General features: G+C 45.8%; 1 protein-coding gene across 4 annotated transcripts in view; it reads right to left on the reverse strand.

The window, feature by feature from the left end:
* Positions 1-2483: 2483 nt before the first annotated feature.
* Positions 2484-14189, reverse strand: part of NHSL1 (NHS like 1) — a 144029-nt gene continuing 132323 nt past the window's right edge. For all 4 annotated transcript variants that reach the window (XM_040238768.1, XM_040238769.1, XM_040238770.1 and 1 more), the window contains 3 exons: positions 10372-13509; positions 9726-9858; positions 2484-5496 (listed from right to left, as the gene is read on the reverse strand). In XM_040238768.1, coding sequence (XP_040094702.1) covers positions 4761-5496; positions 9726-9858; positions 10372-13509 — 4007 coding nt within the window. In that variant the 3' untranslated portion in view covers positions 2484-4760. The remainder of the gene's footprint in view (positions 5497-9725; positions 9859-10371; positions 13510-14189) is intronic.

The raw sequence follows: 14189 nt of genomic DNA on the forward strand, positions 1-14189 counted from the left end.
TGCACATCACCAAGGACTCTGGGGAGGCTCTCTCTGCAGTCTGGGCTGGAGAGGCTGGGATAGGGCTTTGCTTGCTGAGAGGAATGTGAGTGATGATGCTACCTTGCAGGGGCCAGATGGAAGTGCTCACTGCAAAAGTCAGGATGTATCAATCATATTAAACACCAAGGTCAAAATGGCAGCCAAGGGGGCCTGTCTTGTTAAGTCTTAGGAGATAGTTAATAGAACATGACATCCTTAAGGACAAAATACTTTGGCCACCTGATGTGAAGAGCTGATTCATTGGAAAAGACCCTGCTGCTAGGAAAGACTGAAGGCAAGGAGATGGGGGTAACAGAGGACAAGATGGCTGGATGGCACCACTGACTCAATGGACATGAGTTTGAGCAAACTGAGAAATGGTGATGGACAGGGAAGCCTGGCATGCTGCAGTCCATGGGGTTGCAGAGTCAGACACAATTTAACAACTGAACAACAAAGGATGAAATCGAGTAACCAATAAGAGAGCAAGGATGGATCAGCAGGGGGCTGAGATCATCTTCCCCCTCAACTCCTTCCAAACCCCACAAAACTGTAATCTCTTGCCCAGTTTCCAGATACAAAACTCACTGGCTGAATAACTGGATCCTTAGGGGAAAGATCACTGCAATACTTCAGCAAGTGTATACACTAAAGATTCCGCTCGTGTTTTTCCAATAGGTCCTATGATCATTTACTCAGGTGACTGTGCACTGGAGAAAGAAAAAAATACCCAGTTATGTCAGGGTTCAAATTGACATTTGTTACCTAGAAACTCCAACTATCATCATAGTTCCCCTCCCATTTTAAAATGGGAGCATTTATTTGGAAAATAAATGGAGTTGTAGTCAAAGTTTGGCTTAAAGTGGGTTCCCTGGGTCTGTAAACCCTCACTGGTTGTTTCTCCAACCCTCAAATATATAATTAAGATTGACATACTTGACAGACAAGATAACCCCACACTGATTCATTGAGTCTTAGCTCATGTTCACCATAGCCAACCCCTCTTATCTTCCTCTGAGAACTGTATCAGTCAACTGCAAAGCAGGTGACAAATGACTTACCCAGTGGGTCTTGGAGGTAAGCAGCCCAAGGCTGGTATGGTGACTCTGGATGTTATCAACGGACCAGGCTCCTTTCCCCTCTGCTTTCCACACCATTTGGCTTCTTTCTTCCTTGTTGCTGCCTCAAATGTTGCAACAGTAGTTTCTCCTCCAGCCTCCCATCCATTCGAGGGTTAAAAGAAGAAAGGGATGGTACCTACACAAGAAAAGCAGCTTTCCTGGAAACTCACAGACTATTACCTATGTCTCATTGGCCAAAACTGTGCCATGTGGCCTTTCTGACAATGGGGGAGGAGGGGTGGGAGTGTTTTGGTTGGTCTAAACCAATTTCAGGTGTTCTGTTGGTAAAGGAGAACTCATGTGGTGGGGGAGGGTGTCCCAGCAGGGTTTTCCCAGTGTTCTTCCTTTTCTATCTACTCTGACACTAATGTTTTATAGGGTAGTTCATTGTGTGTCTTTTTCACCAAGTTTGATGTACCTTAATTATCTCTAATCCACATTTTTCTTAGAACTCCCTCATCTTTACCTAGCACACGATTAAGAATTTAATAAAGGGTTTCTTTTTTTCATTGCTAAACAAATGACTATAGGTCACTAGTTCTGGTTCTGTGAATAAAGGCTGGCCTCTGTGCAAGTTAGTTTAGGGCAGCTCACTGCAAAAAAAAAAAAAAAAAAACAAACCAAAACTATCTTACAGTAACTGAATAGTTTATAAAAGGAAATCAGACCTCAAGAATTAGGTCCATGTTTTATTCAAAAGACCCTTCTTCCCCACTTCAACAATATTCTAATATTTGTGAAAGTAAATTATCCTACTGTGCTCATTTCATGACAAAATCCCAGCAATATAAACAATTATACAAGTTCAATTAAGCACATTAATGCAGAACCAACAAGGCCAATCTTGTGTTTCTCCTGTCCTCCCAGGATGCTCACCCCAGAGCTGGATATGGTGTTGGTGGATGGGAAATAAGATCGAGATAAAGAAATGCCTCCTTTTCTTTCCTCTCATCACCACAGGAGAAGCAATGGTTACAATCAACATTCTTTAGAAACAGGAGGGCAGAAATCAGATGAAAGCTAAGGCTGCTTCCAACTGACAGACCAAATGGTCATTTGTTTCTCTCCCAACTCTCAGAAAAACAAGGTGGAAATAGCTTAGCCAGGATGGTGGTGGGGGCTTTCAAGTCTGGGGTATAAGGAAGAGTCAATAAGGCTGCCTTCACTGAGTTTTTAAATACAATGTGTTCATTAACAGTAGCCAGTCCCACAGAGGAAATCAAGTAGCAAACCTGAAGATGCCTGTTCTGGGATGAGTCTAGATTCTTATCTCCCTATATTTCATCCATGTTGTGCAAAGCTCTCATATCCCTCCACACGTCACATGACCTAAACTCTCAGTCAACACATTATTTGGATTTTATTCGAAAGTCCACAAGACATCACTTAAGAGTTGCTTTTCCCACTGTCCTTTTAGACGACACCATCCACAGTGTCTGTGATGTTCTATCTCTTCTCTGTTGGGTCCTCACCTCCCACGGGCACCTTCTGGTCTTTACTGCTGTTCTGTCTGTATCCAGCAAAGCACTCAGCAGTTTGATACAAGAAGACTTAACTCATCATTCAAAAATCCATGTACAAACAACAAGAACAAAAAAGGTTCAAATATTTACTTTACAATTGTTTTATTCAAAGCGAATGAAAAAACCTAGTATATTTTTCCTTTACAAATGAGGATTAAAAAAAAGTTTTATCATTAGTTTTGAGGGTACTTATCTTACCTTCAACATAAATGATTTATATATTAAATTTGTTTTCTGATAGCCAAGTACATTTTAATCTTTTTTAGGTAGCTATGAGACAATTTCATATCTGAAAGCCAATGTCATTTTTCTGAAATTGAGGATAAAAGATTCTTGTGCCCAATGTAGAATACACTTGCTCCAAGTGGTAGATAGTCCTTTTGCTCTTGGCCAAGTGTCAGGTTTTGATATCTGGTTGTGTGAAAAGACGTGTTTTGCTTTCTTCAGAGAATAGGAGTCTTAATTCTTTAGATTTATTTTTGTTTCAAGATGCATCTAAAATAGGTTTGTCATATTTTAGAGTGTAAACCTTACAATGACTGGGCCTGTGCAGTCAAGCTTTTAGATGATATTGTCACACCAAAAAAAGATGATAATTGGCAACCGCACTGTATTTAGGCCAATAATCTCAATACTCTCATCTGAGGTCCTTCTGATGAAGAACACAAGATCTGATTTTATTGAACCAACAAATAAAGAAGTCTATGTACATGACAGTTGGGAGGAAGTGGTCACAAGAATATCACATAAAAATAAATACTTTACACACTTTTCTTCCACGTCTAAAAGTGTTAAAATTCTAACCGGAGAAGATTAGAAGGTAATTAGCCAAATTCAATTATTTATAAAAAAATATAAAAACACACAAACCAAATGATGCAAAAAATCTTTTTAATCTAAAACTCATTGCTCAGGGCTAATTAAGAGCCAAGCCCTGCCAATGTTTATCAGTTTATTTGACCAAAAAGAGCTAGTCAGCATTTTTTTCCAAGTAAGATAGTATATAATAGATTTTGATAAACCTAAGTGAGGACATGATACTGCAGGCAGTTCAAGGAAAAAATAGCATTAACTTTTTCTTTGGTTTAACCAAAAGTTAGCAAATGTTGATATTTCAAGTGATAAGAAATTACCAAATGGAAATTTAAACTCTGGTGTGAAAAAAAAAAGAAAAACAGTTGTAAAAGGAAAGGCTCCACCCATAGTTCCGTAGTGCAAGTTTTAAAGTTTAATTCTGAAAAATAATTTTATTGAATAAGCAGGAACCAAATTCCAGCAGTGTATCACTTACTCCGCTCCCTACTCTCAGCTCCTTTACCCTCTCTGCATGGGCCACTGTCATTTCTGTTCTCCAAGGAGGTCTCAGCTGCTACTCAGGGAGGCAAGGCATTAAAAAATGACCCACATTTCTTCCAACCAGGCTAGGAGTGGTGTCTCCGCTGCACAGCAGCAGACCCTGAGTTACAGCATTGCCATGTCCACATGTCTGTGTTTTTACAAAAAAGGAAGTACCTGAACCAATTCCTCACTTAGCCCTTTTCCAACTTTCGGGGGTAACCACAACCCCCTCGCCTGGAAAGCCCATACCCCCATGTGCTCAGAACCAGCAAACCTACCCCCTCTTTCCTAGAAGTAATGGTTCTCTCCCTGGAACTAATTTCCATAAACATGATACTTTTAAAGCAATTACCATCTAGCCCAGAAGGCTCCATTACTCTACCTAGCTTAACAGCTCTCCCCTATTTCTGTACATGCTGGTGGTGGTGGTGTGTGTGTGTGTTTAATGTAAAAAGTGTTCTGAATGCACACACACATGCACATCCCTCCACACACCCCCAGCATTTAGCAAAAAAAAAAAAAAAGACTTCCCCAGGAAGCACTTTCAGAAGTTAAGCTTCTACTTGCATTTAAGCCACAGGGCAAGTGCCACGTGAGTCCTCAATAGCCCTTCCCCTCCGCGGCGAGGCAGGCGGGGCCCGGGCCCACAGCACAGATGCTGAGCGGGATCAAGGGACAAGGCAGGGCAGGGGGCCTGTCAGGCTTCCTAGAGCCCTGTGCTGCACATCTCCCCACATCACCGGGGAGCTTCTTGCCTCTAACTCTTATCCCCGGCGAGACCGCCTTGCTGTTCTGAAGGGCCCCTGCCCTCTGCGCTGGGCAGCCCCACTGCCGGACCAGGAGCCTGTGCCCCCAGCGGGACAGCGGGAGCCCCGGCACAGAGCAGGCGGCCCTCATCCACACCACCCCTCGCCAGTCCATCCATCGAACATCCCCTCACAGCACCCGGGGCCCGAAGAGCCGTGCTGTCTGCGAGCTCCGTGGCTTCCCCTTCGCCCTCCGAGATGACGGTCATGGGGCTGCTCTGGATCCTGTTCCGCACGCTGTACCTGCTGCTGGCGGCAGAAGGCGGCGTGCGACTGCGGCCGTACCTGGGGCCGGAGAAGGACAGACTCCGAGGCATCAAGCCTTCGGTCTTGGCCCACTCCTCCTGCGCCCTCCTGTTCTTGCTCGGGGAGCAGTTTGACGGGCTCTCGGGCGTGTCCGGCGATGGCTCTGACCTTGACCTCTGGAATCTAGGGTCTGTGTTCTTGAGCATCTCTGCTGCTGACATGCGGGCGCTGGTATCTGAGCGACTCCCCTTTTTCAGCAGCAGAGCTTTGAAGTTGTCACTGCTGGTGCTGCTCTTCCGGACGCTTCTCTGAATGGACCCCACTTGCTTCTGGGAGGCCAGGCTGGGGGCGGCACCAGTGGGTGTCACTGGTGGGGAGGGAGAATGGTTTCGGGAGTGATCATCGTCTGAATCTTTACGGCCAAGGACTTTCCTCTTAGACCTGAGATTTAATAACATTAAGATGAAGGTTAACTCTTGGTGGACCACTGGATGTGGGCCACACACCACCCTGCTTCTCTTACTGATGTTCAGGCCACCATCTATTATTTTCACTATGTAAAGTTCCAAACACCCAGGCAAAAAGAATAGTTCATTGTATTACTATGTGTGTCCATGACCCAGTTATGATAATTATTAACTTATGGTCACTGTGATCTTCATCTCCACACTCTCTGGATTATTTTGAAATAAATCTCAAATATCATATTGTCTTACTTTGGATAGGATCATTTCCAAAGCTTTTCATAATTGCCATTTCTAATTTAACTCTTCTACATGCGACTGATATTGGGGCGACCTTCCTTTCTTTCCATTTCTTGTTTGATGCTGGCACCTGAATGGCCTAGTAGACAAGCCAACTCCTAGAATATCCCATACACTGAGACAGGCCCCCTGCCTCAGATTCTAGGACAACGCTGACTTTACATTCCCAGTCATTCTAGAGTTTGACCTAAAACCAGTTTTCTTTAGCTCTTACTGGACCATATGTCAACTCCTAGAAATCCAACTTTCCAGAAAACAAGAATGAACCTTCCACACTAGATCCTGTTTCCTGACTGACATCCTCTGACTGATCCAGAGAATGTAAAGAATGGGGTAGAGAGTGAAAGAGGAGAGGCCTTCAGGGAGAGTAAAACTGTCCTGGGGGTACTTCTTGTCCTCAGTCTCTAAGACTGTTTTCTGGGAGTGAATTACAGAAAATAAAGCAGATAATCCAAGTGGCCCTTGCTGGTGTCTTCATAACCACCACTCAGTGTGGGATGAATCACTCAGCTAAGTGCAGGTTGAGCTTGCTTTAAGAAAACAATGTATTTTAAAAATATGTGGTTATACCTCTTCTTCTGCCATAAAATCCTAGAACATGCAACGGACAAAGGTTGAAAGAATACTATCTGAAATATAGAGATTAAGAGTTGAATCTGAGCAACTTTTAACTATGTAATCCTGGACCAGTAATTCATCTATCTACAAGTTTTTCATACTTGTAAAATGCAGGTGATGATACCAGCCTCACAGGTTTGTGAGGATTCAGTGAGATAAAGGGTCTCTGGAGTCATATAGACCTGGCTTTACCCACTGCAGAAAGCTTCCTTGTTCTGTGACCTGGGGCAAGTTTCTGACCCTGTTTCCTATCTGGAAAAGGAGGAATAACATTAGATAGCTCATAGCTTATCAGTCGCGATAAATGCAGTTACAGCCTTAAAGTGTCAGGCATAGAGTAGGTACCTAACAAACCTTTCAGTGTCATTTAGGGAAATGTAATTCTCCCTTCCTGCTATCAGCTCAGGCTTCAGTGATGTTTTTACATGTCTTGCACAGCCAGGCACAGGGGAGGATAGGCCTCTGATGGCTGCCCTGGGCTAGGTGCTTCCAGGATTCTCTCCGTGCTTCTGGCCAACAAGAAGACACCAAAATGAAAGATCAGAAGTGGTAAAAATCCAGTTAAGAGGCTGAATGGGTGACCAGAGCTGACATCATGCCACCTCCTTTGGGATGGCACTAACTGGCCTATGAAACTTAGGTTCCACGGTCCTCTCCACTGTCAACAAGAGCAGTGCTTTAGAGTAAGTTACTGACCCACTCACAAAACCCATGGAAACAATAACATCCCAGAATTTCAGAACTGGAAAACAATTAAATGGATTGGTCCAGCCAGAAAAAGTAATCAACGTACAGAGGGTGAAGTCACACAGCTTAATACAAGAAGTAGAATTTGATGGACTATCTTTCCACATAGAGCACATGACCTCACAATTTATTCTGGTTTCTTCCCAAAGACATCTCTGCTCATCTGATTCTTGCAGGTATTGGTTTTAGGATAATTTTTTTGTTGGGCTTTTAAATGGAGAGGGTGATCTGAGATCCATATAATAAGCCATAGCTATGTTTGATTAAATCTACAATTAAAGGCCTTTTAATTGTAGATTCAGAATGAAGAAAAGATGGGAATTTATAAAAGTATTGTTGTTTCTTAAGAGCAACTGCCCCCGAAAATGACAATTAAATCTAAATATAGGAATTCTTGGCATATTATGTATGCTACGTATGTATGTGTATATACACACACACACACAGTGTGTGTATTTCTAAGGAAGATGGCTATTTAAAACATGCTTAAACAGTTAACACTGGCTTAAAAACTAATTACTTCAATAAATATAAAAACTTCACACTTCAAGTGGGGGTGTTCTACATTTTCCATCTGGCTTTAAATCTGAAGTGAATTAATTTGCATTACAAAATTTGAAAGCTGTGTTTCAATTTAGATAGTCTTTATTTTAAATTATTAGCTTAGCTACTGAAGGATATAAAATAAGGCCCTAAAACTCAAAGACTTTAGATGGCTTCCTATTATGTGTGCTAATATATTATCTATCTATCTACTAAAAATTAGCCTGTATCCTTGCTTTCAATCTGCAAACCACACCCTATTCGGTCTTTACTTCTATCATGTGTACATGGAACAATACAGACTGGCCAATTTCTGCATCTGCAGTAGATATAACTCCCTAGTAGGAGAAACCACAATTTTTTTTTAGTGCCTTAAGAGGGTTGCCAAAATAAAATGTAGAAGAGATTTTTCACATATTTTTAGGAAAAGTATATAGTAATTTGTTCCCACAACAGTTGGGTTTGTCCCTGAGACTAAGTATTTAGCACACAGAGCAACCAGCAACACATCTTCTCAGTGGATGCTATTTTAAATATATATATGTCTGCATATTTGGCAACCCAGTGCATCTCAGACCAAATGGAAGATGTCAGGCCTTGGAAGAATTTCCTAACAGTTAAATTCCAATTGGTTCCATTTAATTCAGAAAACAATCATGGGGAGGTTATTAGATGTCCAGCATGTTTCTGGTTAGAAACATCTGTGTAAATCTCTACAAATGTCACTGAAGTTGGTTTCAAAGGATGTGGCATTTTTCATTTCCCCTGTTTGCAGGAATAATTTGATAACTAGCTACTTTTTAAATTTCTAATGACAAGAGACCAGTCAGACAACGTGACAGAGGCAGTGTTTAGCGTCTATCAGGACATTATACCAATACTGGAACCAAAAGTAAAGAATACAATTCTTGACAAACACTTTGATTCCTCAGCTTGGCTGTTTGGCCCCCCGACTCCCCTGCCCCGGGCCAAGTTAGATGTTTACACCTTGCACGAGGAAGCTCAGGTAGGGACGCCACATCCTATGCTTTCCACCTCATGTGATCACAGCCACTTCAGTTAGATTCCAAGAACCAGGAAAACACTCCTGACACAGGTTACTCACACAGAGAATCAAATGGTTTTACAGATGTTTAGTTTCAGGAGGAAGAAAGAGGACCTTGGTTCAGGGAAATATAAGGCCTTGGCAGCACAGGGGCATTCATAAGAGTTATCTGAAAATATTGTGGTAAAGAATTCTAGGAGAAAGCAAAGGTTTTATACAGCATACAGTTTAAAGTACTTGCACAAATACAATCTTATTCATTTTTACAATGACACTGTTGTGAGAGAATTCAACTGCTTATAAAATGATAGTGCTAAATTACTCTTTAAGGTGATCGCATGTAAAAAGTACAACAGTTCAGGCAGTTACTCTGAAAAATCTACTCCACATTTTTTAAAACCCAGTAATTTCTGATGCCAGCAGATGGCACCAGCAGTATACAATAATAAATTTAAATTTCTTTTGCTCCTGCTTAAAAAAGATGTATTCTTTTATTGAAACATTTCAGTAGCCAAAGAAGTTACACTATAAAAACCTAGTTTTTCTGTAAAATGAAAATAATAAAAGCAATAAAACAAAACACTTAGGAAAGAAGTCCTGTAGAGCTAGTCTGTGCATGTTAAGTCCATAGAACACAGCATCCCTCATCCGAGACCGGATCACTGGCTACTTTAACCCAGCTCTTGTAAACATTCAGTCAAATATAGTGACACTGCCTTTCTTGCTAGCAAGAGGAAGGCCAACCAAACATCATCACACTGACCCTCTGTCCCCCACATCATCATAAAAATCAGTGGAACAGAGTAAAAAAGAAATTGGAGTTAAGGGAAATAAAAATATAGAAACAAATAGGTGAGAGTAAGAACCTCAACAAAGAAAAACATACTGAGAATCGATTTGGAAAGAGGGGACTCATAAAGTAGATTCAACAAAGAGGAAGGAGTTTTGGATACCTGTGAATAGCTGCAAAAAGGTCTTCTGTGGTCCGGGGTCTCCTGGGGGTCATCACCTCATCACCCCCGTCGTCTTTAAGGAAGTCACAGGTCTCTGAGGAAGAACTGGCTGTCTCAGCCTCCGGCACCCCAGCTATGGAGAAGCAAGCAGGCAGACACAAGATGCATGAATGACTTGAATTTCAGTCGAGCCAAGCTCCCAAATATGCTTCTCTGCCATTCCTGACAACGTGAGAATCCCAGGGAAAGGCAGCAGGGTCTGTTGTCTGATATATCACAAAGATGGGGAAATGACACAAGCATGACAGTCAAAGCTCAGGCTTTTTTGTTAAAAGTCTAGATAAAACGGAATCTCTTAAATTTTGCCGTAACATTTATTTGTCGCTCTCTGGGGGGGATTACTTAGTTATTTAATACTCAGTCTGCTGCCCACCACCCCACCCCTTCTATTTTCTGCCCTTCTATGAGCTCTACCTTTATATCTGGATATTAAAAAAAAAAAAAAATACATAGAAATGCCAAGTTGGTAACCTAAGCGCAAGGCGGCACAGGGAGCCCACATGCAGCCGGCTTGAACCTGAGCATGCACCAGCCTTACTCGCCTCAGCTGCGAACCGTCTAGGGAACAAGAGAAAACCAGACTCACGCCCTGGGTCCTGCGGAGGCAGGCAGCGCTCCACACCGTTCCTGGCACCCGGCTCCTCCGCAGGGGCTGGCACCATGGGGACATTGGCTTCCACTCTGCCCGGGGACTCGGATCCTGCAGCTCCTTCCACAAGAACCACCGAGCTGCCAGAATCGGTGTCATCGGAACCAGCCCCTGTTGCACCCCTCTCTCGTGCCTCTCCGCTCGTGGGGCTAGGAGATGCCACGCTCACATTCTCTGAGGGCTCCGCCGTGAAATCCCTCTGCGGAGGTGGCACCACGAGGAACAGTTTGGGCTTCTTGGAAATGGGGGGCGGCTTCCTGCTGGGCGACGGGCCCAGGGGCGGGGTGGCACCCGCTCCGGCCTCCGCCTCCCCGGCCGGGCTGCGGCTCCGGAGGCCATGCTCGGCTGCACTGTCCTGGTGACCCTGAGTCGAGCTCTTGGCAGGAGTCGGAAGCGAGCTCGTCGCGGAGGCAGGCTGGCTTTCACTCTCCATTTCATGTATGCTATTTCGGGATTTCAGGAAAGCAGATGGCTTTAAATGATACTGGGGAACAACCGGAGTTCGTTTTTCCTGAGATGCGTGTTCCTGTAAGGGGGCTGCTTCGGTTCCTGAGTTCTTCTTCACCGGCCTCAACTGCACCATCTGCAACGCTTCGGTGGTGATCAGGGGCATGGGGAGTCTGCTGCCCTCCTCCTTGATGGAAGGCTGTCTGCAGGCCTCCCGGGAGGACTCTGGCTGGCCAGGTTTCTTGAAAGAAGGCCTGGCATCTTTCATCAATTTGGGGTCAAGCGGTGGGGCAGGCGGGGGCACTGAGGGGGGTAAGGCAGGTGGCGGAGGTGGCAGGGAGTCAGATGAATCCAGAAAAGGGGGGCTCAGCGCTGTGGGGGGCGGAGGAAAGGAGGCGTCGGTGGGGGCACAGAAGGGAGTGAGCACTTCTGGTGGCGGAGGAGGGAAGAGGGGAGACCGAGGCAGAGGTGAGCCCTCGGAGAAATCGGCCAGAGGCGGTGGGGGAGGGAGGAAAGGAGACTTGTCAGCGGGACCAGGGGCTGGAGGAGAGGCGTGAGGAGCAGGCGCGAGCGGAGACACCAGCGCTGAGTCCAGCTTCTTCACCGTCCCGCTTCCTTCGGTGGAAGTATTCGAGGAAAGAGACGTGGAGGAGGAGGAGACGGATACTGAAGATACAAGAGACGACTTCCTTTCTGGCACCCTGGGTTTGGGCTTCCCCTTCCCACTGGCTGGTGACACTGATTTTAGGAACACAGGCACAGGGGTGAGGGCGGTAGGCGTGTTCGACTGGCTGGAATACCCACTGGATGGAGAAGTGACTCTGTGCGACTTCTCTGGCGACGTGATCTTTGGTTTGACGGTGCCACCGAGCACCGGGGGTACCGCAGCCCGGGACCCCTCCAGGAGGTGGCGGCCCGGCCCACCTCCAGGTGATGCTGCGCTGCCGGCCGGACCGGCCCTGCCTGCGTTCCCCTGCTCTTCCTGCACTCCTGTGTAGTCAATGTAGTAGCCCCACGGGTCTGTGTACTCAGACTTGACGCTGCTCGTGTCGCTCTGTGCCGGCGTGAGCCCGCACACGGAGTAGACGTTGGGGGCTGTGGCAGAGGTCAGGCTGCTGCCGGCGCTCACAGTGCTCTGGCTGCGGGAGCGAGGCAGCCACGGTTCTTCGAAGTCACTGCAGGGGCTCTGGGAAGGCGAGCTGCCGCCCTTGCCCGGGAGGTTCAGCTGCAGCGAGTGCTGGAGCGAGGCAATCAGGCTCTCGTTCAGCACCTGCCCATTCGACTGGACGTTCTTCTTGGGAACCCTGCGCAGAGAGTCCGACCGAGAGGGTGGCAGGGGAGGCTTCTTGGCTTTCTTCAAAGAAATGCTTCGCGCGAGGGATTTGTCTTGGCAATTGGACCGGTCCCCTTGGTGTCTCTGAGCTCTTCCATCAAAAACATTGACCACGCTGTGCCTGGGGTTCCCAAAGCCATCATTACTATTGCACAGATCCCCAGGTCTGTGTCCAGAGTCTGGGTGCAGAGTAGGGGAGTAGCCATCGTGGTCCTCTGAATACACAGACCTGGTATCATCCTTGTTAGAGGTCTGGTCCAAACTGCAGCTGCTTGTGTTGCTTACAGGAGTGGAGTAACCAGGCGCTGCCAAGTGTGGCTTCAGTGGGGATGCCCGCCCACTACCTGAGGCACCGTATTCCCAGGGCTCCATGCTACCACCCTGGCCCCGGCTTCCTGAATAACTGGACTCACTCTTGTTGTCCACATCCTGGGGGTGGGCTGGGATGCCCAGGTTATTGCTACAGTTATAGGCCATGGCCTGGGACCCATTCTCCCGATTTGCTGGTGTATTTAGAGAGACTTCGGAGTCACAGAGAGACAGCAGTGTGGTTGCACTGGACGAATGATGACCATCTTTCTGCCTGGAGAGGAGGTGGTCTCTGGATCTGACCTTTGAGTATGAAGATGAGCTGGTGATTTTACTGTCCAGCTGCCCTGAGCTCTGAGCAGTGTGAATCACAATGATCTCTGAAGAGGAGGAGAGCGTGGCATTTGGGATGATGCTGGTAGAGTAGCTCGTGTGAGGAGACACCACACACGCAGGGCTGGTTACGTTTTCACCCTCAAAGTGCCTCAGCTCCTGAGATTTGGGCCTCAACAGTGTTCCCATCCTCGGGGCAGTCCCTAGATGCCCAACGTCTTCATCTACTTGTGGGTGACCCCGTTGGTAGGGGAAAGCACTGCCCAGGTCTTCCGCAGGGCCCAGGGCGCCCAGCCGTGGCTCCAGGGACTGAACATTTGCCCTTGCTCCAGACCGGGGAAGACTGTGGAAACCGGCGTCGTTGTTGAGGCGAGAAGGGAACACGACCCCCGCAGAGTCGCTCAGCACTGACATGTTCCCAGAGGAGCCTGAGAAGTGACTCATCTGAGCAGCAATGCCTTGCCCTTTCTGGGCTCTGATTCTTCTCATTGAAGGTGGTACGACTTTCACTTCCTCAGTCTGACAGCTGGAATCCCTGGTTTCTGAGCGCTGTCCCGTAAATCGATAGCTGTCGAGCCTTCCAAGCGTAGAGTAGTGGTCTGGGGTGTACGCCGAGTGACCACCAACATCATCTTGGCCAGTGCCTCCCGAAGCTGGAGAGAAAGCATAAGGAAGCTCATCACCTAAAAATAAAAATCAGTACCTGAGTGCATCACCTTGATCTCTCACCCTCTTCTGATTCTGTGGTATTGTACTTAAAAGAAAAAAAAAAAAAAATCTTTTCTATTTGGCCTAGTTTCTTTTTTCCTATAAGCACCTAGGTGACAGTTTAAGTAGTGACTGATGACCCCCAGATGAAGACCTGTATGATAAGTTTCATGTACTTCTTTTCATATATACCTCAGAGCCTCCTACAGATTAAGTGCTGCATATGCAATTCTCAGGTACTCCCTTTGAGAACAAAGCTGAGGCCTCCTTGGAAGGTTTCCTTTTTATATAATCTCTTTTTGGTAAAGGTAAGACTCTCACCCATCCAGTGACTGAACAGAACATCCATCTAGCAATGGCAGTCTTTCTCAAAGACAGATGAATGTAGCAGCTCAACAAAAGGGCTACAGAGGTATCATTTAGGAAGGATATTGGTATAAAACAGTGTTAATTACATTAATTTTTATATCAGAAGAAGTCCTAAGAAAAAGAAAAAAATGATTTACAGGCCCATCTGTGTTTCAAACATTTCATTATCCATCTTAAGCCATTATCATCTGTCTGTTAGTGACATTCAAAATTCAGTAGCAATCTGTTGTGTTTGGGGAGGGAAAAAGCAGCAGGA

This window comes from Oryx dammah, unplaced genomic scaffold, assembly GCF_014754425.2.
Source record: "Oryx dammah isolate SB20612 unplaced genomic scaffold, SCBI_Odam_1.1 HiC_scaffold_4, whole genome shotgun sequence".
NCBI lineage: Eukaryota > Metazoa > Chordata > Mammalia > Artiodactyla > Bovidae > Oryx > Oryx dammah.